Raw genomic sequence first — 18,253 nt, 5'->3', positions numbered from 1 at the left:
GTGTAAAACCCTGTAGATTTACAGCCCAGTCATGTGAAGAGTCCAGCCATGTTTCAGCAACACCAACTATATCTATATTTTCTTCCAGTATCAAGGCCTCCAGCTCCCCCATTTTGCTTGCTAGACTTCTGGCATTTGTGAACATACACTTTAACTTGCCTGTCAGTTTTTCACTTTTATTATCAGAAATGTGATTTGACATTAATCGGTCCTTTTTATTTACACTGATGTTTTGTAACGAAAGGATCTCCTTATCTTGTTGTCTAGTCCTCTCCCCACATTCTGTTTCTCCCCCCACCAATATAGTCTGACCCCTCTCTAACCTGGCTACCCCTTTTTTTTCTACATTGACCTCCCTCCTCAGCCCTAGTTTAAAAACTCCGCCACCCCAGCTAGAATTCTCTCCCCCAGCACAGCGGACCCCCTTCCATTTAGGTGCAAATCATCTGCAGAATACAGTTTGTACCCCAATGAAAAGTCAGCCCAGTGCTCTAGGAACCCAAATCCTTCTCCTCTACACCAAGACTTCAGCCATGCATTTAACTCCCTAAGCTCCCGCTGTCTTTCCTGTGATGCGCATGGCACAGGCAGTATTCCTGAGAATACAACCTTGGAGGTCCTTCCCTTCAGCTTGTAGCCTAGTTCTTTAAAATTATTCTTAAGGCTCCTCCACCTACCATTTATTCTGTCGTTGGTACCGACATGGACCACGACAGCTGGATCATCACCAGCCCCTCCCAGCAATTTGTCCACCCGTTCCACCACATGCCGAACCCTGGCACCAGGGAGACAGCAAACCATTCGGTTGAGGCGGTCTTGGCGACAAATTATTCTATCCGTCTTCCTGATTATAGAATCCCCTACGACTATCAATTGTCTTGGCTTGCCTGCATTACCATCCCGCCGACTACTAGCTGGGCTGTTCTCCCGGCTGTTAGGGAGATCAGTATCCACTAGGGCTGCCTTTTCTGAGACTGACACCCTCGCATCATCACCCAACCTGGCAATTTTGCTTGGAATACCAGAAACCGGATCGGCCTTCCTTGTCTTTGACCCCTTTCTACTGCCCCTAACTACATTAACCCAGCTACTTACCTGATCCTGCTCACCCATGTCTTCACCCTCCAGTTCTAACCCACTAACTGCATGCTCTGTGAGCAGCAAGCTCCGCTCAAAATTGTCTATCCTCCTCAGTGTTGCATTCTGCTCCTCCAGATCTCTAATACGAGCTTCCAGGTGAACAACATGCTCACATCTGCCACAGAGATATTCACCCTGGAACTCCGGCTCCAGTCGTGTATACATATGACAAACTGTGCACTGAAGAAAACCTCCAATCTTGCTATCCATTATCCAAGTTACACCAAAACAGCGAATAATTGTCAAAGAAAAAGAAGAGTACTTACTGGGGCTTCAACTCCTCTTTTCAACTCCGGTTTTAGAACTCCACTTAGTTCACAAGCCACTTAAACCACCAAGCTCAGAAATATGTATATGTGTGTGTGTGTGTGTGTGTGTGTGTATATATATATATGTGTGTGTGTGTGTATATATATATATATGTGTGTGTGTGTGTATATATATATATATGTGTGTGTGTGTATATATATATATGTGTGTGTGTGTATATATATATATATATGTGTGTGTGTGTGTGTGTGTGTGTGTATATATATGTATATATATATGTATGTGTGTGTGTGTATATATATGTATGTGTGTGTATATATATGTATATATGTATATATATATGTGTGTGTATATATATATATGTGTGTGTGTGTGTGTATGTATATGTATATATATATATATATATATGTGTGTATATATATATGTGTGCGTGCGTGCGTGCGTGCGTGCGTGCGTGCGTGCGTGCGTGCGTGCGTGTATATTGTGCGTGTGTATGCATAATATATATCTGCGTGCGTATATATATATATATCAATGCGTGCGTATATGTATGCGTGCGTGTGTGTGTGTGTATGTATAATATATATGTGCATCTGTTATTATACACACATATATACATTTAATCTATCTATGTGTATGTAGTTTCATATATATACACATACATGTCCTATTTGTACGTTTTTGTGCTGTGGGAGGAAACCGGAGTCCCCGGAGGAAACCCACGCAAACACGGGGAGAACATACAAACTCCATGCAGATCCTTGGTTGGATTTGAACCCAAGACCCCAGAACTGCAAGGCAACAGTGCTAACCACTGAGCCACCGTGCTGCCCAGACTTATGTGTTTCTGAATGTGTATATATAGATAGATCTCTATCTAGCTATCTATCTTGGAGCTTTTGCCCTGAGTTACGCACCTGGGTGTGTCGATGCGTCACTTATGAGAACCAGCAATGCAGCTGAAAGTTACAGGCCGTCGGCCATGAAGAGGTTAAGGGGGGGGGGGTCTTAAGAAGAACTTTTGCATCGCGCCCATGAGCCTTTAGCTAAAGCACTGGCAACTTGTCTGCGCCAAAGTGGAAGTAGTGAAGTGGCGGATGCTCTGGTACCAGGTGTCCTGTCTGCTGCTGTTGTTACAGAACATTAGGGAGTCTCATAGTCATCGTGTGGTGTAAAATATATTATTAGAAGTCTCCAGAATCTGCGGACAGTTACAGAAATGCCTGAAAATAAACTGTGGCCGTGTCATGTTGGGAGTCCTATCCTCTGCACCCTACGCTACAATAGAATTACTAGTGCCCTGTGGTCCATAGTTTTGGGCTGCTTTGTATAGAAACGTTCTTGCAGTGCTGGGAGCTATTTCTGGTGGTGTTGTGTCTTCTGCTCCGGATACATTGTTGCACGTTCCTCAGTAAGTTTGATGTTTATCAGTTCCCATAGTGAACAGTTTACGGTGAATGTAGCACTTTTTGTAGGTTGATTGTTGGCGGGCGGCATAACATACCTAAACAAGGGGCTGCCGATAAATGGATCTGATTTACTGGAAACATCCCTCCTATACGTAGCTGCGTTATCCCTCCTATACGTAGCTGCGTTATCCCTCCTATACGTCGATGCGTTATCCCTCCTATACGTAGATGCGTTATCCCTCCTATACGTCGATGCGTTATCCCTCCCATACGTAGCTGCGTTATCCCTCCCATACGTAGCTGCGTTATCCCTCCCATACGTAGCTGCGTTATCCCTCCCATACGTAGCTGCGTTATCCCTCCCATACGTAGCTGCGTTATCCCTCCCATACGTAGCTGCGTTATCCCTCCCATACGTAGCTGCGTTATCCCTCCCATACGTAGATGCGTTATCCCTCCCATACGTAGCTGCGTTATCCCTCCCATACGTAGCTGCGTTATCCCTCCCATACGTAGCTGCGTTATCCCTCCCATACGTAGCTGCGTTATCCCTCCCATACGTAGCTGCGTTATCCCTCCCATACGTAGCTGCGTTATCCCTCCCATACGTAGCTGCGTTATCCCTCCCATACGTAGCTGCGTTATCCCTCCCATACGTAGCTGCGTTATCCCTCCCATACGTAGCTGCGTTATCCCTCCCATACGTAGCTGCGTTATCCCTCCCATACGTAGATGCGTTATCCCTCCCATACGTAGCTGCGTTATCCCTCCTATACGTAGCTGCGTTATATTCTAGGAGGATTCTGCTCATTACGTCCGTCCTTCCGTGTTCCATCAGCGCATTGGACTTCACCACCTATAAACTGAGATCAGAAAACATTGAACGTGAAAGTCGTCACCAGCTGTAGAAATATTTGTCTTAATTATAAAGCGCTCTTCCGATTTGGCGCCGGGACTTAGGAGTGACGACCGCGTCAGTGACGTATAAGGCGGAGTTCACACTGTGGTTATGTTGTGTTTCTTACATGCACTCTTTTGGTTGATGAGCTGCCATTTAGAGATATTGGAATTTATTTACCCCCCAAAAAACGCTAAAACGGCAGCAGTGAAACGGTAAGGTTATCGTATGACAGGATAGTGTACTCTTGGCAGAAGTCTGTGCCATATTTGTTGGTCTCATTTTTGTTCTGCATTCAGAAGTGGTCAAAATATATAATTTTTTTTTTCTTAATGGGGTCAATGGCACAGTCCAGTGTATATGATGAATGTAGGGAAGAAGTAAAGTGTGAACAGAGCCCGAGGCAATGTCCGCACGCTGAAGGAAAGGCTCTTACATTGTAAACCCATTTAACCAAATAGATGAAATATGCAAATTCACAGTTCAGACCCTTAGACACTGAGCAGAACCTTTTTACAATTAGATCTATGAGAGACCCGAGGGGTCGTATGCACGGGTGTTAACTAGAACGGGACTCCTTGGACCTCGTATGGTTGCCTTGGTAACTGAGCCACCCAGCGTGCACTTGCTTCTCTCCACGTCTGATATAAGATCGAGCAGAACATCGAAATTATGTGACTCATTTGCTGAAAACATTATCTTGGAACTTGTTCACAAGAGCATTCTGGCCTGTAATAAGATGCACAATACTGGGGCCTGCATAGTGTGAACTGGGTCCGATATCCGGAATCTGATGGCGCGTGCTGCAGACGCCACATCCACCTCCATGTAGCTGTACACACAGGCGTGGCCCTATAGGAATGCATTAACACTGGTATTTGGGATCCATGTGATATCGATCTCTTATAGGGTCGTGTACATGGTCTTATTGGACAGATTTACAGCTGTGAACATAATATATAGTTGCACCCCTGACCGAAGGCCACGAGACCCCCCCCCCCCCCCATACAGAACAATAATGAAGGAGCCAGGACTTTCGTATAAATGCTTCATTTAATTAAAACATTTTTAACAGTAAGAAATGAAATTGCAGAATATAGATTCACATACGTAGAAAAATATTTATCAGAATTGATGTTCCTGCATCAGTAAAAACCACAGGGAAATAAAAAAAACAAAACCTCTATTCTAGAATCTGGGTCTGGAGCCCACGTTGTGCTGCAGCACATCCCAGCAGGACCCAGACCCTTTATATCATCATGTTATTCCAGAACATAGAACAGTACATCATGAAATGCTACATTGTCAGTAAAGAGACCGCAAGTCTCATAAATTACAAAAAGGTAGAAATGAACACTAAGAACGACGGATCCACGGAGGAGACACGGAGGCCGCGAGGGGTTCAACACAGAGAGGGGCAGATCAGCCGACACACAGAAAGCTGTTGATCCCTATCCCTGGTATTGGATTGGCGGTGGGACCCGTCTGCCATAGGTTCCTGCTGCAGTTTATTCTTCGTGGCGGCTCGTTCTCTGGGGTTATTTGCTACCTGATAATAATATACACCCATCACTAATATTAATCATCTCCTCGTGGCTCCCGATAGGAAAAGTGCTGCATCCCCTCATGGACATCTGACTAGAGCTGGAAGACCCCAGAGACCTTCTGGGAGGGGGTTGTTGGCACTAAGTCTGTTCTATATAATCAATTATGGATTTGCCATAAAGTGAAAGACTTCTGTGTACTGCGTATGGGCCCCGGGAAAACGAAAGGGACGATGCAAACTGTATGTGGATGAACGACTGTAGGGGGACAGTTGGCAGCACATCCTCAGTTTTCGGTATCACATCTCCAGGTGTAAACAATTATTTTATAGGCTGCATAAAAGATCTGATCAACCATCAAATAAGCGTTTGCCCGTTTGTTGGTGGATCGCGGACATATTTACACAGGGCAATGATTGGGAACGATCAGAAGTTGAACCCCGACCTCCTCTATACGGAGCTCCACAAAGATTAAGAATCGACCATAATAAACGTTCATATAAGGCACCTGCAGCCTCTTATACACGCGATAGTGAAAGGCACAGGAGCCTCCCGATAAACATTCACACGTCAGACTGTGTCCATTGCTGCTACAACCTTCCAAAAACAAGACGCCTGCAGATAAGACGTACGCTACATAAGGAGAAGTCAGCCGCGGCCTCCCTGGGGGTTCACATACTTTGAGTTGTGCTGTGGGGTCTGATAGTCCTCTATGTATGTTCTGCAGGGACCTTGATGTCATTCGCCTCCATATGCTGGACATGATTTGGGCTTAACGTTGATTTGTTGCATAGTATAAAATAAACACTTGATTGTCGTGGGTTTTGCGCCGCTGGGGGAGTTTGGGGAGCCCGGATTATTCCACAACCTGTAACTAAAACATATTTACCCGGCTGGACCCCCCAAAATGGTCCGCTAGTGTCCTGTTATGGCTCCTGCATGCAACCCTGGAGCTGGCGCCCTCAGCAAATGTTTCTCTTATGATTTGTCAACCCCGCTGCACGCAACCCAGTGACACTCGGCCCGTTAGTTTTCACGGACCCATTCACTTTAGGGGGTTTTCACGGACCCGACTTTCCGATCCGCAGAACGATAGGACATGTCCCATCTCTCCATGGATCACGGACGGGACACCGTCGTGTACATGACGCATAAGCATCGTCTTATTAAATGGTGGAGCTGCCCCCTGATCGTCTCTGCAGGAATGGCGGCGTTGCCTTCGCTCTCTATGTTCTGCACTGATACTTAAGTCTAAATGAATCCCCTTTAAAGCACCAGTTTACTCTCATCCCAAACCTGAGGTGCCGACCAAACCAACTAAGGGATTATACAGAGAAAAAGGGAGATTTAAGGAGACAAACATTAATGTCTGAACGTGGAGCAAGTGCGTTATCCGCTGGAGTCATAAGAGGAACTGGTGCTTTAAATAATCATCTTTATTTCTCAGATAAAAAAAAAAATATACAAAAATTACAAACTCAAGTATTCCCGATGCCTTTCAGTCTGCAAAGGGTTAACTGCGGAGGATGCGTGGAATGTATCAGCAGAGCTGCGTTTGTGTCCTCCGTTCCCAGAAGACATTGCAGCAGCATCCACAAATAGCCGCCTCCTATGGAGTGTCCCTAGTTCTGCAGCCCAGCTCCCCACCTTTATAGGGACACCCTGGTCCTCTCATAGACGCGGCTGCCCAGACAGTAAGAAATGGCAGTGTCCTCGCTGCATCCATCAGCGACTGCACAGGATTGTCATAGCAGAGAAATATCGCACATATTAACCCTCTTTGGCACAATGAAAAACCAAAGCAATTGAAATCTGTACAATTAACTTTTACAAAACTTTTTTTTTTCTTTTATAAAACATAAACATATATTTTCTTTTCTATAAAAATACAATCTGGGAATAGGTAAGATGGCAAATAGGACGTGGGTGCAACCATCGTCTCAGAGGCTCAGCAGAAGGCATAAATTAGCGAGTCAGAGTGTCATGGGGGGTGGGGTGCGTTTGGTCCCTACAATTGTGAATTGTGTCCTGAGAAAGATTTGCAACGTTTCTGTAACCTGAAACACTCAGCTTGTGATAAAAAAAAAACATGAAAAACTTAAATATAATACTCCTCGTGTGGCAGCAGCGCTCCTCTGCGGCTAGGACCCCCCTCCACCTGTAGCTGCTTGTGCAGGAATGACCGGACGCTGGAGCTCATGGTCTCCGATTTGCTCTTTCCAGCCGTCGCCTTCAGCCGTCCAGACACAAAACAAGAAGGAAAAGATGAGAAATACTGGCACAAGGTTAGGAATGAATCTGCTCGCTCAGAGGCCATCATGTCGCTGTTCTTCCACTTTATCCCCAAGGAGAGGAAACGACTGACAGATCTTCAGTAACTGAGTCTCTTAGTCAATTTCCACCTCGCAATTGACGGAAACTCCTATTCCCAGAATCCTCTGCGTCCGACTGGGTGTGGGGGGTGGAGTTTAGGTCCCTAGGATTTAGTCTGTTTTTCGCCGTCCCCGGGCCGTGTTCTTATTCATCAGTATCTGGTTTCACATCCAGCATTGCATGAAGCTCTTCCGGCACATATCCCAGGAGGCTTTGCAAATCGCATACAAAGCGGTAGACGTATCGCTTCCCCGCCGTCTTGTGAATGATGTTCTTATCATAGTAATATCGCAGACCACGACTCAACTTCTCGTAGTTCATTTTAGGTTTGTTTTTCCTTTTGCCCCAACGTCTTGCAACCTGTAATAAAGGAAGACGAGTGTAAACCAACCGCAAGCAGTAAAATCACAGCAACTTATAGGAGACCGAGCAGAAGACACGTACAAAGGCATAATCATCATTTATCATTATCCACGGCATGTCTGATCAGCCGGGGACGACTATTGGGACGCTCGGCCACCGCTCCATTCACTTCCTATGGGGCAGCTGGAGAGAACTGAATAGAGTGGTGGCCGAGCATGCAGAGTTTCTCTCCCTTCACATAGGACACTCCGGGACCCTGTAAATAGGTGATAAATCAGGATTAAGAGAAAACACTAATGTATCGTTTTTATTAAATATTTCGTTGAGTTACAACAAATACAACAACGAACCCCACAGACAAAACCCCCATCATTCACAAATGTAGAATCACTTATTGCAATTAACAACGGCCCGTTATATACACAATGCAATATAGAGGCGACGGCGAACAGGAGAACGGACCCCGACGCAGGGAACTTTGGCCTTAGACAACTGCGGAGGGAGAATGCTAAATTTACACCAATGAGTTGCACCCGTGCGGGTCCCGTTTTCACGGATCCCCATAGACTTGAGTCCATCTGTGAAAACGGAACAAAATGGGACATGTTCGATCTGTCAATGGACCCGTCACACGGCGTATACCACGGTCGTCTGAATTCGGCCTAAGAGCACCAAATGGAGACCTCTGTATATGTGGTGACAGCAGTGCCGGAGTATCCGCTCAGGGGCCTCAAACTTGGTGTCCCGTGTGAATCCAGCCAAAGGCTTTGGGCCTAGAACTTCTTCTGGTCAGATGTCTGCATTGAAGGAATTGATGAAATAACAGCAGAATATGCCGTCCTTGTGGCTGCAGGAAAGACAATTCAGGCCCCGTTCACATTTTATTTAAGAGGCCGATCACTGGTCATGTCCATCATGGAGGTGCAGTTTTTGGTCACTTACCTCATCTGGGTCTGAGAGTTTGAACTCCCAGCCGTCTCCCGTCCAGCTGATGAAGGACTGGCAGGACTTGTCTGTAAGGAGCTCTAAGAGGAACTGCCAGAGCTGGATGGGTCCGCTGCCTGGAGAGAAGAGACAAACAGTAAGACCCGGCTGTTGTAAACCCGCAAGATAAAAAGCAATGGAATGTGTTACAACCGTAAATCCAAAATGATAGCCCCGCACCCTCCAACAGATGCAAACATTTTATTGGTTCCACAATCTGGATTTCACGTGTTTCAATAGGAAATATTGTATTGTATTCTGCGACATAAATAACAAACAGGTGCGGGTAGCGCTGGATCTGGCGTATCCTGCACATCAGATAACATCAGGGATAAGTAGTAGTCAGGTGCTCGTCTATGTGACAGGGGCGGCCGCTATTCTATATAGGCAGTGCGGGGGGTGACTATGTATTAACCAGGCAGATTTCTCCATGAATAGGCGACGACCTGCAGAGGAGCTGATTGGACGATCCTCCCGCTGTCACCAAAACAAGAAGAACTAAGAAACTCTTTACCCTCCAGGTGTAAGCGCTGAACGTCTCTCCTAAAAAATAACCAGAGAGGAAACCACAAGGTTTTTCTTTTCCTTTCTAATTTGACAGGTGGACATGTGACTATGATGTCGTGCACGCAGGGGCCCGGGGCGGTTCAGTGCTGGTGCAGTTGAGCTCACACACTTAACACCACATCATCATATCAGTAACGCTGCTCACAATATACATAGAAGTAGAAATCCGTGGACAATCTGCACAGCAGCTCTCGTGCGGCGGCGGCAGAAGATGTAGTGAGATTAACATCAGCACCGGGCTAAGATTTCAGATAAAACATCACACAAGTTAAAGTTCATCTTCCAGGTACATGAGGAAATCGCATGTCACATCAGCGACGTCTCACACAAGCGGCACAGTCGCGCTCAGCTATAGATCGTTGTCATATTAAACCCAACAACAGACCCCGGATCATAGACATAATTCATGTATCAGAATTCATATCCCACGTGATGGACACACAAGACCTCTAGACTATGGAAAGGTTTCCTGACCGGTTTTGCGCATTATATACTGTATACGAGCTCCTCACTCCTGGGAAAGGGAAAATGATAAAAACTGATGCCGCAAAGAAATCCACCTGCACCACAAAGGGGTCAACTGAGAGTTCTCATGGGGAATAAGACCACAACTACTATGGGCAGCTGGAGATGAGGGAAACAACGCTACAAATAATCCAAGATTGTGGCCGGTTGTAACACGATGACATCACAGCCCCTGACGGGATCCTGTCCATTCCAGTTGGGCAGAACAATGCGTCTACTGAACACCAAGGCCATGAACGTCTCTTCACTTCATTACTTAAACATGTGATTGCTCCACGGACCAGACTGGATTCCTGCGCCCTGGTGGTGGTAACTGGCTGGAAAGTCCCCGAGCGACCAGACTGGCTGATAACAGCACACTTGTGTCCCCCGCCTCAACCTCATGACCCCGAACCTGAACAGGGTTCAAAGACTACACGCAGTCATTGGGACTCGCATGCTATCCGTGCACAATGCGGCCTCTGTCACAGAGCAGCCAGGAATGGCGGCCTGATCGAGTAAGTCACATGATAGGAATGTGCCAGCCTCACTGGGGAAAAATGTCGCCCCGTTCTGTAACTGTGGGGAAGGGAACCCGGATTCTAAAAATAAAGCGATACTAGACAGACCCCTCTTCTGTCCCCTTCTTGGGACACTGTCTTGTCTGCAGCTACATAATGGCCACCTTATCATGGAGCCAAACACAGCGTGCTTTAATGGGGAGGCCAAGATGGCAAACAATCACATTCCCAGTGGGGGGTGAGAAGTCTTAAGACCTACAAGGCAGCAACCAATCAGATTGCGCTGCGTCATTAATTGACAATGTGGAGGCCGTTGCTCTACGCGAGGACCGAAATGAATTGTGACCTGTGAACACTTTTGGCTTCGGCCTTCAGGCCACAGCTGTGAGCGCAACGACCCCAAGTCCACGGAGCGCTCGGAGGAGGGAACGGTTCCCAGGCTCACGAGTATTTTCTGTTTAAATAAGAAAATATTTCTTCAGACATCGAGTGCCTGACATGGGCTACACTCCGTCGCCCCCGATGACTCTTACCCTGGACTCCATGTTGAGTTGTTTTCATTTTAACAGCAAAGTGGAAAGTAGAACCTTCCACTATCTACACAAGAGAACCCGTCTCCTGCAGCGATCACAGCGCTCGGGGTTATCCCTGAGATGCTGGTCCCTCATTCCTGATGTACACGAGGACTGAGCATGGGGCAGCACGGTCTCCGATACACAGCGACTATATACAGAGGCACAGCCCAGATTGTCTGCTTCAGGATCTATGTAAACACAATGTCCAAATGTTCTGCTCCATCTGGTGAGAGGAGGCGCAGAGCAGCTTCAGGCAGGGGAAGGAGCCGTCGCAGCCGCCTGGGAATTATATCCACATCCCCATTGTGTACATATTTGTGGCCTGGGAGAGTATATGGATGTATAGTTTGTGTATCTCTGTTGGAAATGTTTAGGAAAAGATTGGTAACCTTGTGTGGTCAGAGGGAGGAGGAGGGAGGAACGCTCTGCAGTTAGTCCAGAGGAGTCCATGATAAATGTGTGTGTCGTACAGAACGGAGACCGGGACGTCATCCTTGCTCCCACTGTGATCGCTCAGAAAAGGAATTATGCAGCATGTCATGCAAGAGAAGACTGGCGATAGAGTAACGAGGGGGCTACAGCGATACACTAACGAGGGGGCTACAGCGATACACTAACGAGGGGGCTACTGGGATACACTAACGAGGGGGCTACAGTAACGAGGGGGCTACAGTAACGAGGGGGCTACAGTAACGAGGGGGCTACAGTAACGAGGGGGCTACAGTAACGAGGGGGCTACAGTAACGAGGGGGCTACAGTAACGAGGGGGCTACTGGGATACAGTAACGAGGGGGCTACTGGGATACAGTAACGAGGGGGCTACTGGGATACAGTAACGAGGGGGCTACTGGGATACAGTAACGAGGGGGCTACTGGGATACAGTAACGAGGGGGCTACTGGGATACAGTAACGAGGGGGCTGCTGGGATACAGTAACGAGGGGGCTGCTGGGATACAGTAACGAGGGGGCTACTGGGATACTCTAACGAGGGGGCTACTGGGATACTCTAACGAGGGGGCTACTGGGATACTCTAACGAGGGGGCTACTGGGATACAGTAACGAGGGGGCTACTGGGATACAGTAACGAGGGGGCTACTGGGATACAGTAACGAGGGGGCTACTGGGATACTCTAACGAGGGGGCTACTGGGATACTCTAACGAGGGGGCTACTGGGATACTCTAACGAGGGGGCTACTGGGATACTCTAACGAGGGGGCTACTGGGATACTCTAACGAGGGGGCTACTGGGATACTCTAACGAGGGGGCTACTGGGATACTCTAACGAGGGGGCTACTGGGATACTCTAACGAGGGGGCTACTGGGATACTCTAACGAGGGGGCTACTGGGATACTCTAACGAGGGGGCTACTGGGATACTCTAACGAGGGGGCTACTGGGATACTCTAACGAGGGGGCTACTGGGATACTCTAACGAGGGGGCTACTGGGATACTCTAACGAGGGGGCTACTGGGATACTCTAACGAGGGGGCTACTGGGATACTCTAACGAGGGGGCTACTGGGATACTCTAACGAGGGGGCTACTGGGATACTCTAACGAGGGGGCTACTGGGATACTCTAACGAGGGGGCTACTGGGATACTCTAACGAGGGGGCTACTGGGATACAGGAGCGAGGAGTAATGGGGGACTATGATGATACATGAACACTTTTGGAGAGAATATTCCACTAAACACCCCACACGCAGCAGACGCCACTTATCGTTTCCTGCCTAATAAAAAGAGATTGGGAGGTGTGAGAATATTTGCAGCCGGATGATACAGTTCACACGGCATATTCTCAGGCGTAACGTGCCGAAATACACTTAAAAACCGCCGGCAAACAGCATCCGATTTATTTAAATAGGAAACACGCTGTAACGCCACTGAAATAAAAAATACAGCGTAAAACATCACGTAGTACAAAAGAAGCTACAAGTCACTTTAAGAGACAAGTTTTCCCATCGACTTCAAAACACGTTCCAAAAATACGTCTCAGATACAAACTGGAAAAGCGCTCGTATTTTTCAGCCTTGACATTTGCCGTGAGAACATGGCAGGAGACGGATCCGGCACAATTACAGCTTATGATTTAATTTGCATATTCGATGGAACTAATAACTCAGGTCAGAGGGCGACCACTTCCACCAATGAGAACAGATAAACGTTTGCTTGCAGGATAGATCAGAACCGATAATTGCGGCTTGTCGACATTTAACACCAGCTCAGAATGGCTGAATATGAGAGTACAGCGTCACCAGCAGCCAATCAGATTGTGGGATGTGACTGGTTGCTATGACGACTCATCAGTTCTCATATATACGGACATAAGCTGCGGTTCTATTCTGTGATATTCTGCAAACATCTTGTGCGTTCTCCATGGCTAACACCTCCGCGCTCCACTTGGGTCTCAGCGCCTCAGATGCTATCACCTCAGTCACACAAAAGGTGTGAAAGTGTCTTACAACGGAAAAAAACAAAAAAACCCTAAAGTTGCTGTTGATGTGGTCTCAGGCGCACCCTCAGGTTTCCTTATCAGAGGCAGAAATCAGGACCTAATTTAAGAAGCTGCAGCGGGGCGTGTGACGCGCTCCTCACCACCCACTCACTACCAGGCAGTTTGCAGCCTCCAGTTCTCGTCTGCCACACAAACTGCAGCTGGAATTTCAGGCATTTAAACATCACGCAGATGAAGCAGGTTGCTGTGCGGCTCACGCCCCATGCCCTGGCATCTTACAGCATTTTTCTGCTTCACTGCACAGCTAACTTTCCCAATATAAGTGCTGGTATGAGCTGTACCTGTGTATCCGGCCAGGGCAGCGGCGGGGATGACCGGCTTGTCCTTGTTCAGCTCGGCTCGGTCTCTCACATAGTCCTTGAATGTCCCTTTGGGTTTGTGGTTGGGCAGTGCAGGTTGGTAGTCCTCTGAGTCAAAGCTGTCGTATGAGGGAACGCGCTGCAGACTGTTATAGGATGACTGACTGCTCCAGGACTGGGTGAGACGGTCACAGCTGTCATGACTCTCAATGCTTTCAAATGACTCCTGTCCTCCGAGCTTACCTGTCCGGATAGAGGAGACCAGATCAATACAGTGTAAATCTCAGACTCCAGGTAACCAGCAGATCCTGAGTCTATGACAGTCGAGAATATGATCATATATAGATTATACAGAGGATGAACTGATATTGAAAAACTGACATTCCAAAAGACACATAGTTTTACATAGGGGCTGCATAGACAAAACAAAAGGATATTTTTAACCTATTTGCAAAGTTGCCATCTCCACTCATATTTGTTACAATTTCACACTCTTTTTAAAATCACAAATCCTAAAAATCAGTAATTCTAGTGTTAAAGAGGCTCTGTCACCAGATTTTGCAACCCCTATCTGCTATTGCAGCAGATAGGCGCTGCAATGTAGATTACAGTAACGTTTTTATTTTTAAAAAACGAGCATTTTTGGCCAAGTTATGACCATTTTCGTATTTATGCAAATGAGGCTTGCAAAAGTACAACTGGGCGTGTTGAAAAGTAAAAGTACAACTGGGCGTGTATTATGTGTGTTACATCGGGGTGTGTTTACATCTTTTACTAGCTGGGCTTTCAGCTTTCAGCCACTTCTCTTCAGAACGCCCAGCTTCTGGCAGTGCAGATCTGTGACGTCACTCACAGGTCCTGCATCGTGTCGGCACCAGAGGCTACAGTTGATTCTGCAGCAGCATCAGCGTTTGCAGGTAAGTAGCTACATCGACTTACCTGCAAACGCCGATGCTGCTGCAGAATCATCTGTAGCCTCTGGTGCCGATGTGTCCTCGCTCGTCTGACACGATGCAGGACCTGTGAGTGAGGTCACAGCGTGATCTCTCGAGAACACGCTGTGTCTGCACTGCCAGAAGCTGGGCGTTGTGAAGAGAAGTGGATGACACTTCTATACACAACGCCCAGCTTGTAAAAGTAGTAAACACGCCCAGATGTAACACATAATACACGCCCCGATGTACGCACATAATACACGCCCCGATGTACACACATAATACACGCCCAGTTGTACTTTTACTTTTCAACACGCCCAGTTGTACTTTTGCAAGCCTCATTTGCATAAATACGAAAATGGTCATAACTTGGCCAAAAATGCTCGTTTTTTAAAAATAAAAACGTTACTGTAATCTACATTGCAGCGCCTATCTGCTGCAATAGCAGATAGGGGTTGCAAAATCTGGTGACAGAGCCTCTTTAAGTGCACAATTATTTACCATGACTAATCTGAATTACATTACTACAATAAGAACAAACAAAACTTCTATCTAGAAATATTTACTAGATAGAAGTTGATCTTGAGTTACATCTTGTGTTATACTCCAGAGCTGCACTCACTATTCTGGTGGTGGAGTCACTGTGTACATACATTACATTACTTATCCTGTACTAATCCTGAGTTACATCCTGTATTATACTCCAGAGCTGCACTCACTATTCTGGTGGTGGAGTCACTGTGTACATACATTACATTACTTATCCTGTACTAATCCTGAGTTACATCCTGTATTATACTCCAGAGCTGCACTCACTATTCTGCTGGTGGAGTCACTGTGTACATACATTACTTATCCTGTACTGATCCTGAGTTACATCCTGTATTATACTCCAGAGCTGCACTCACTATTCTGCTGGTGGAGTCACTGTGTACATACATTACATTACTTATCCTGTACTGATCCTGAGTTACATCCTGTATTATACTCCAGAGCTGCACTCACTATTCTGCTGGTGGAGTCACTGTGTGCATACATTACATTACTTATCCTGTACTGATCCTGAGTTACATCCTGTATTATACTCCAGAGCTGCACTCACTATTCTGCTGGTGGAGACACTGTGTACATACATTACATTACTTATCCTGTACTGATACTCAGTTACAGCCTGTACTATACTCCAGAGCTGCACTCACTATTCTGCTGGTGGAGTCACTGTGTACATACATTACATTACTTATCCTGTACTGATCCTGAGTTATATCCTGTATTATACTCCAGAGCTGCACTCACTATTATGCTGGTGGAGACACTGTGTACATACATTACATTACTTATCCTGTACTGATACTCAGTTACAGCCTGTACTATACTCCAGAGCTGCACTCACTATTCTGCTGGTGGAGTCACTGTGTACATACATTACATTACTTATCCTGTACTGATCCTGAGTTATATCCTGTATTATACTCCAGAGCTGCAATCACTATTCTGCTGGTGGAGACACTGTGTACATACATTACATTACTTATCCTGTATTGATCCTGAGTTACATCCCGTATCATACTCCAGAGCTGCACTCACTATTCTACTGGTGGAGTCACTGTGTACATACATTACATTACTTATCCTGTACTGATCCTGAGTTATATCCTGTATTATACTCCAGAGCTGCACTCACTATTCTACTGGTGGAGTCACTGTGTACATACATTACATTACTTATCCTGTACTGATCCTGAGTTACATCCTGTATTATACTCCAGAGCTGCACTCACTATTCTACTGGTGGAGTCACTGTGTACATACATTACATTACTTATCCTGTACTGATCCTGAGTTACATCCTGTATTATACTCCAGAGCTGCACTCACTATTCTGCTGGTGGAGTCACTGTGTACATACATTACATTACTTATCCTGTACTGATCCTGAGTTACATCTTGTATTATACTCAAGAGCCGCACTCACAAATTTATTGCTTCAGTGTCTGCACTGAACTTATTCTGGAGATTGTCATTCAGCAAAATGTTATCTTTACATTAGGCTCTGTACAGTTATCTGATGTAGAAGAAACTAACTGTCCCCCACATTATAGGAGCTCACGTGTTACAGATGTGTCTGTCCACAAGCTTGCTGACTGTGTCTCATAACAACCAGCAGAATAGTGAGTGCAGCTCTGGAGTATAATACAGGCTCTGATTTAGGATCAGCAAATATATCACTTATTTTTTTAAAACATCTTGTATAAAATCTTGAATTTCACTAAAGCACATACAAAAGGCTCAGAAATGCGCCTGATACAGAACAGGGTACAGTGTATAATATGTTACAGTTCAGACGTTGTTCAAACAATGAAATAACATTACATCAAAAACATCTAAACCCCCCTAAGTCCAGGGACATATTTTTCAAGCAATGCGTCGTGTACAGTTCTATACGGAGTTTAAAAAAGGAGCGCCCACATAACTAGACACCGATTCTTAGCAAGTTTGAGTAACATTTCAAGTTACCAAGCGAACCAGCGACATCCCTGGTCAAGTACCATGAGGTGTAGGTAAAGGGCGCCGTCAGGCTGGAAAAGCTTGCACAAGGCTCCGCGGTGCGTTCTACTTCCAACCTATCCATATAAATACATTTTTCCAGTTGTAGGATGAGGTCCGGAATTGTTGACCTTTGGAGTAAACCAACGAGCCAATATGCTGCGCTTACCTACAACTAAAAACGCATGTAAGGCTTGTGGAGAACTAGTCAGGAAACGCATGAAATAGGAGAGATATTGGGTCTCTATCTGAAGTCAATCCCCATGTGCCTGTTGTGAACACTGTCTTGCCAATACTGAACCAGTTTAGGGCTTGTCCATAACCCATGTAGGAGGTCTGTTTTAGGAGTGTCGGACCTTGGGCATTAGGGTGAGGGGGTATGTTGAAACCACAGATGGCTTTATGAAGAAACTTAAAATGGGTTTCCCATCATCGCTCATTAATATCGGCGTTCCTCACCTTTGACCAGCCTTCAAGAATCTTTTGCGTCAGATCATTGTCTGCACTCCTTATTCCAGGCTTCGAACATTACAGATGTTGTGGATTTGGCCTGCTGATCTCTCAATTTGCCATATAATGAGGACAGGGGTGATTTGATTGGAGGAGAAGCAATTAGGAGATCAAGAGAGTTTTCAAGGCATTCCGTAGATACGTCATGCAGTTGCGATCAGCTATAAGCCGGGTAATGAGGAGTTGGGACATTTTTTGTATCAACTAGTTCTTGAAAAGCCATATAGTGACCTTCAGAGGAATGTATAATGTGATTCAGTTGGAATACGCCCAAGGCGCGCCACTTGCGAAAAT

At 46.1% G+C, this 18,253-nt stretch overlaps 1 protein-coding gene across 8 annotated transcripts in view; it reads right to left on the bottom strand.

Moving 5' to 3' along the window:
* Window positions 1-4,751: 4,751 nt before the first annotated feature.
* Window positions 4,752-18,253, bottom strand: part of ETS1 (ETS proto-oncogene 1, transcription factor) — a 211,351-nt gene continuing 197,849 nt past the window's right edge. For all 8 annotated transcript variants that reach the window (XM_075839141.1, XM_075839142.1, XM_075839143.1 and 5 more), the window contains 3 exons: window positions 13,950-14,210; window positions 8,940-9,058; window positions 4,752-7,994 (listed from right to left, as the gene is read on the bottom strand). In XM_075839141.1, coding sequence (XP_075695256.1) covers window positions 7,779-7,994; window positions 8,940-9,058; window positions 13,950-14,210 — 596 coding nt within the window. In that variant the 3' untranslated portion in view covers window positions 4,752-7,778. The remainder of the gene's footprint in view (window positions 7,995-8,939; window positions 9,059-13,949; window positions 14,211-18,253) is intronic.

Source organism: Rhinoderma darwinii, chromosome 10, assembly GCF_050947455.1.
Source record: "Rhinoderma darwinii isolate aRhiDar2 chromosome 10, aRhiDar2.hap1, whole genome shotgun sequence".
NCBI lineage: Eukaryota > Metazoa > Chordata > Amphibia > Anura > Rhinodermatidae > Rhinoderma > Rhinoderma darwinii.
This window is presented reverse-complemented; position numbering and strand designations above follow the sequence as displayed.